Below are 6,273 nucleotides of genomic sequence, written 5' to 3'. Positions count from 1 at the left end.
AAAAGTCCCAGGTAAATACAAATAAAGGACACTAGTCGTACTCCAACACTAAGGTACGACTCATAAGAGGAAGTAGTATGATGAACAGAGAGTTGAAGCCTTGGGCAGATCAGAAACAGGAATGGATATGACAAGGCAGGGTATGATCATAAGCTGAGGATACAAGTGAGGACCGAGTCATACCGACTTAAACTTTACCTTTCCCATTTTAATAGGATTTTTATGTTATTTTGAGATACTACAAATACCTTAGGGTTTATCTTTTATTAGGTGACGCGTGGTGACATTCTTTTATGCGTTATTACATACTTCTACAATTGTTCTTGAGATTTTAGGATTTTATTCAATTAAGGACTTTAGAGTTTATTCATCATATTCTTGTGCAACTGATTTTATGTGTTCTTCATTGATAATCATGGTTTCTTGCACAAACGTGAGTGGATAATATCCTTAGCTAGAGGTGTGGGAACCCTGGCATATTAGCTACATCGAGAAAGTATGAGACTCAATTGTACTAGGGTTTTTGCATGTATCTTAATCCTTCTTCAAAATAATTCACCTAAAGTAGTTACAGATCTTGATATTGCCTGTATTCGCATCCATTCGATAACCAATAAGCTTTTAATTGGGAAAAGAAGATTAAGACAATGACACAATAACCAAGTATACCTGAGGTCATAGCAAGGGGCAATAAGGCGACACCCTGAGACGATAAATAACCTAAAGGGTGAAATTTATCTTCTAAGCAGTAGATAATACCTATCTTGTAGGATTTGCATGTAGAATAACAAAATAATTAGGTTGATCATAAGAAATTTATGTAGTTGAGAAGATAGGGGTAACACAGACCTAGCATTCATCTCATATTGATTTCAACTCAAAAGCACTCAAGAATTGGTTACTATTTGCAAGTGATAACCAAACCCCCCTATTTACTTTCATGTACTGCTCATGGATTACATCACGGCAAGTAACTATTCATATTTTCCTGTGGTATAGGCTCCAACCTTTTTAGGCTACTATATTTGCATTCGACCGCATTATACTTCTAGTTGAGGTGTAGTTTTGGGCGACATCAAATTGTAGCGTCATTCCTGGGGAAGACGGTTGAGTAGTAAATTGAATTGGTAAATTTTGCGGGTTTTTAATTTTATATTTTCTTTAGCATATCCCAGTGTATGTCAAGTACTAGGAGTAGAGACAATCTCTTACTCCCTTTTGATCCAGAACCAGAAAGAATCCTCCAAACACCTAGAAGGATGTCAGGACAAGTTTGTGATGGGGTGCAAGATCCCCCACCTGTGGATCCAAATGCGGCACTCCCGCATGCTCCATTTGATCCACAGAATATTGCAGACTTACAGACATAACAGTTGTTGGGGCAAGAATGTAGAGAAGCAAAAAAAGCCAGACTTGCTGCAGTAGCTCAACAAGGATTGGTACGATCGAGATAGGTTGTTGATCATAGAGTTCAGAGAGGCAGGGCTCCATTTATTCCAACATATCAACACTTAGACCCATATGAGAAAGATGATGAAGATCTGGGTTATGTAAAGCCTACGGAGTCTGGAGACATTGCTCCTCCTCTTTTAGCCCCTAATGTGAAGTTTGATATTACTAGTGATATGGTCCAATTGCTAAATCTGAAGGGTGTGTTTTAGGGAGATTCTAAGGATGATGCAAACATGAACCTTAGAAATTTTCTTGGCATCTGCACAAATTATAATATTCTAGGGGTAAATAAAAAACCATTAAGATTGAGGTTGTTCCCATTTTCTTTGACCGGAGAAGCATATTTATGGTTACGGGAACTTCCAAAAGGATCTATCATTACTTGGCATGAGTTAAAGACATAATTTCAGAGCAAATTCTTACCTCCTGCATGGATGTTACAATTGAAAGATGAAATTTATAATTTAAGATAGCTACGTGCAGAGTCTATATATGAGGCATGGTTTTGATTTAAGAAGAAGTTAAGCATGGTACCAAATCACAGAATCAGAGAATCTAACTTGTCTGACATCTTCTATAGATCATTGAATGATACCTCAAGAGCTATGATAGATACTATTTTAGGAGGAGCATTTATGCGTCTTCGCTGGGAAGCTACACATAAAATGCTAGATGATATTGTGATTACCAACAGAGGATGGCATACTCGAGATTTGAAATATGGTGGTGGTACATATGCAATTAGAGCAACAACTACGTATGGAGAAGTAAATGACATGGTAGTATAAGAGGTTGCTCAACTTCGTACAGATATTGGGTTCCTTACAAAATAATTTGAGTCAATGAGTGCTAAGAAGGTGAATGCAGTGACGGCATAGGGATCTACTTCCAAACCATTCGAGATTAAATCTGAAGAAGAGGTAAAGTATTTTGATTGCATATTGGCAGATTTCTGAGCCCAAAGATAAGGGAATCAAGGTCAAAACTTTTATAATGATAGATATAAAGATAGGAGCAGAGATAGAGATGGTGATTGGCGACATAAGGATGACCACAAGGAGAAGAGTGACAAGTATATTCCACCAGGTAGTCAAGATACAAAGTCCATAATGGAGGCATTTTTAGCCAAGATGGTAAAAGGGAAAGAAAGTCAAGAAAATTGCTTGAAGAATATAAAAGACGATTTGTCAGGGTTGAACCATAAAGTTGAGTCACATGCGATGACAATCAAGCAGTTGGAGCAACAGTTTGGTCAGATGTCAGCCGTAGTGAATCAGAGACAACCTGGCACTCTTGTAAGTAATACAGTGGTAAATCCCATAAATGATAGTCAATGCCAAGCCATTACCACTCAGAGTGGTAAAGTTACTACAAATCCACTTGTATCCACAGCTAATGAGCAAAAGAGTGAGAATAAGCCAATTGATATTGGGAGAAGCATCAAGCAGGATGAATGAGAGAAGAAGGCTTTAGAGCCTATATTAAAGCCCATTCCAAGACCACTTCCTCCTTATCCGCAACGACTGAGAAAGAAACAAGAAGAAGGTAAGTATCAAAATTTTTTATCTATGTTAAAATAATTAACTATTAACATACCACTTGTAGAGGTATTGGAGCAGATGCCAGTATATGCAAAATTCATGAAGGACTTGATCATCGAGAAAAGGATAGTCAGTTATGAACCTGTTGACAATATTCATCATTACAGTGTTGTAGTCACTAGATCTTTGGTAGAGAAGAAGGCGGACCCTAGCACTTTCATAATTGGGTCTTTCAACTTTACTCGAGCATTATGTGATTTAGAGGCTAGCATCAACCTCATGCCCTTTGTTGTATTCAAACAATTGGTGTTGGGAGCTCCCAAACCAACTACTATGAGACTAGTAATAGCGGACAGGACAGTGAAGAAGCTTGTTGGTATCCTTTATAATGTTTTGGTAAAAGTGCCTTCTTTTATATTTTAGGCTGATTTTGTTATATTAGATTTTGAAGTGGACTTTCAAGTCTTTATTATCTTAGGAAAAGCATTTTTAGATATAGGTAGGATGTTGATTGATCTTGATAAAGGACTTCTGATGTTGCGACTCAATGATGAACATGTGACATTCAATGTATGCAAATTTATGAAGTAGCCTGATAAATTGAGAGTGGTGTCTGTGATTGATGTAGATGATGAGGAGATAGATTTATTCCAAGATGTTGATGCAGTTACTTTGTGTGATGATGGTTTTGATACCATTGTTCCTACATAAGAGATACTTGATGCCGAAGCTCTTGCGGCTGTGATTATGAATTTTGACTCTGAAGGTATCGAAGAGTATGAGGAGTTGGTGAGTGCATTGCAGTGATGGTTATAATTATGCATCAAACAAGCCTGATCGAGATTTAAAGAATTGAACTACTCTACCAGCTCATCCATCATTTGAGAAACATCAATGTTGGAATTAAAAGCCCTCTCATCTCACTTGCAATGTGCATTTTTGAGGGCCAATAACACTTTTCCAATTACTATTACAACTGATCTCAGCCAGTCAGAGGTAGAAGCATTGTTGTTTGCGTTGCAAAATTTCAAGAAGGCCATTAGATGGTCCATTGCAGATATTGTTGGTATTCCACCTGGTTTGTGTACTCATAAAATTCAGCTTGAGCTAGATTATGTTCTATCTATCAAACATCAGCATTGACTTAATCCTCCTATGCAAGAGGTAGTTAATAAGGAAATCATCAAGTGGTTAGATGCATGTGTAGTATTTCTCATTACAGATAGAAAATGGGTTAGTCTAGTTCAATGTGTTTTGAAGAAGGGTGGAATAATTGTTATGTGTAATGATAAGAATGAGAAAGTGCCAATGAGGCCAGTCACTAGATAGAGAGTATGCATAGATTATAGGAAGCTAAATGCTTGGATACAGAAGGACTATTTTTTTATGTCGTTCATGGATTAGATGATGGATAGGTTAGCAGGCAGAGGATGGTACTATTTTCTTGATGGGTACTCCGATTACCATCAGATCACTATTGCATTAGAAGACCAATAGAAGACTACCTTTACATGTCCTTATGGGACCTTTGCATTCAAACGAATGCCATTTGGGCTATGTAACTCTCTAACCACATTTCAGAGATGTATGATGTCAATTTTCTCCGATATGGTGGAAGACAACATTGAAGTTTTTATGGATGACTTTTCTGTTATTGGGGAATCTTTTGATGATTGTCTCAATCACTTGGAAAAATCTCTATAAAAGTGTGAAGAATGCAACTTGGTACATAATTAGGAGAAGTGCCATTTCATAGTCAAAGAAAGAATTATGCTTGGGCACAAATTTTTTAAGAGAGGCATAGAGGTTGATCGAGAGAAGATTGAGGTGATTGAAAAATCACCTTATCCAATTTCTGTAAAGGGAATTCAAAGTTTTCTAGGGCATGCAGTTTTTTATCAGTGATATATCAAGGACTTATTGAAGATTGCTAGTCCACTTTGCAAGCTTCTTGATAAGAAGGTAAAATTTAATTTTGATGATGCATGTAAGAAGGTTTTTGAAAGCCTAAAAGAGAAGTTGGTGTCTACCCTAATCATTGTGTCTCCTGATTGGTCTTCATCTTTCGAAGTTATGTGTAATGCTAAAGGATTGGCCTTAGGGGTTGTACTAGGCCAAATAAAAGAAAAGATCCTTGATCCCATCTACTATGAAAGTAAGGCACTAAATCCTGCTCAAAAGAACTATACCATGATAGAGAAAGAGTTATTAGCAGTGGTTTTTGCCTTTGAAAAGTTGAGATATACTTGATTGAGACAAAGGTGATTGTGCACATAGACCATGTGACATTTTGATACTTAATGGCTAAGAAGAATGCAAATTCGAGGCTTATCCGTTGGGTGCTACTGTTGCAAGAATTTGATTTCGAGGTAAAAGACAGAATAGGCACAGAAAATCAAGTTGTGGATCACTTATCTAGACTAGAGAAGAAAGCTATGCAGAAGGTTGCTAAAGGATTGAAGATTGATGACAGTTTTCCAGATGAAGAGATATTAGCATTTCTCAAGATCTAATTCTATGGTTTACAGATTATGCGAATTACTTAGCAAGTGATATAGTCTCAGAAGATCTTTATATTAGCAAAGGAAGAATTTCATGCAAGAGGTAAGAAAAATTTTCTGGAATAAACCTTATCTTTTTAAAATTTATATAGATAGAATCATCTGTAGGTGCATACCTGAAATGGAGATGATAAGCATACTTTAAACATGTTATTCATCGCCAGTTGGGGGTCATCATGGAGGGTCCCACACATCTCACAAGATCCTGTAATACGGCTACTATTGGCCGATTATATACAAATATGCTTATGACTATGCTGCCGCATGTGATCAATGTCAACGACAAGGTACTATTTCCAGAAGGCACGAATTACCTATGACCCCTATCTTAGAATTAGAAGTGTTTGATGTAAGGGGCATAGATTTCATGGGACCTTTTGTGAGTTCGTATGGCATGAAGTACATACTTATGGTTGTCGACTATGTCTCGAAGTGGGTGGAAGCAATTATGCTTCCTAACAATGAAGCAGAAAGGTCACTACATTTGTGAGAAAGAATATCTTTTCTCGATTAGGTATGCATATGTAATTATTAGTGACGGAGGCTCACATTTTTGCAATCATCTATTCAAGATTCTGCTTAAAAAATATGGCTTGAATCACAAGGTGGCAACACCTTATCATCTGCAGACTAGTGGACAAGTTGAACTGTCCACTAGAGAAATCAAGTCCATATTGGAAAAGATTGTGAATGCCAATAAGACTGATTGGGCGAGAAAC

At 37.1% G+C, this 6,273-nt stretch overlaps 1 protein-coding gene across 1 annotated transcript; it reads left to right on the top strand.

Annotated features, from left to right (window-relative positions):
- The first annotated feature begins 3,071 nt into the window (after positions 1-3,071).
- On the top strand, positions 3,072-3,704 carry LOC107846567. The gene is made up of 2 exons (XM_016690923.1): positions 3,072-3,389; positions 3,585-3,704. Exons 1-2 carry the CDS (start codon positions 3,072-3,074, stop codon positions 3,702-3,704), a joined length of 438 nt encoding a protein of 145 aa, XP_016546409.1.
- Positions 3,705-6,273: the final 2,569 nt, after the last annotated feature.

Source organism: Capsicum annuum, chromosome 11, assembly GCF_002878395.1.
Source record: "Capsicum annuum cultivar UCD-10X-F1 chromosome 11, UCD10Xv1.1, whole genome shotgun sequence".
NCBI lineage: Eukaryota > Viridiplantae > Streptophyta > Magnoliopsida > Solanales > Solanaceae > Capsicum > Capsicum annuum.
Note: the sequence above shows the minus strand (reverse complement) of the source record. Positions and strands in the feature narration are given on the sequence as shown.

What these genes read in the sequence shown, in the direction of transcription:
- LOC107846567 (XM_016690923.1), top strand. Translation starts at nt 3,072, where the DNA reads ATGCCAGTATATGCAAAATTCATGAAGGACTTGATCATCGAGAAAAGG. An exon ending in GTATCCTTTATAATGTTTTG is followed by an intron (nt 3,390 to 3,584) that starts GTAAAAGTGCCT and finishes TTTATGAAGTAG; the next exon opens with CCTGATAAATTGAGAGTGGT.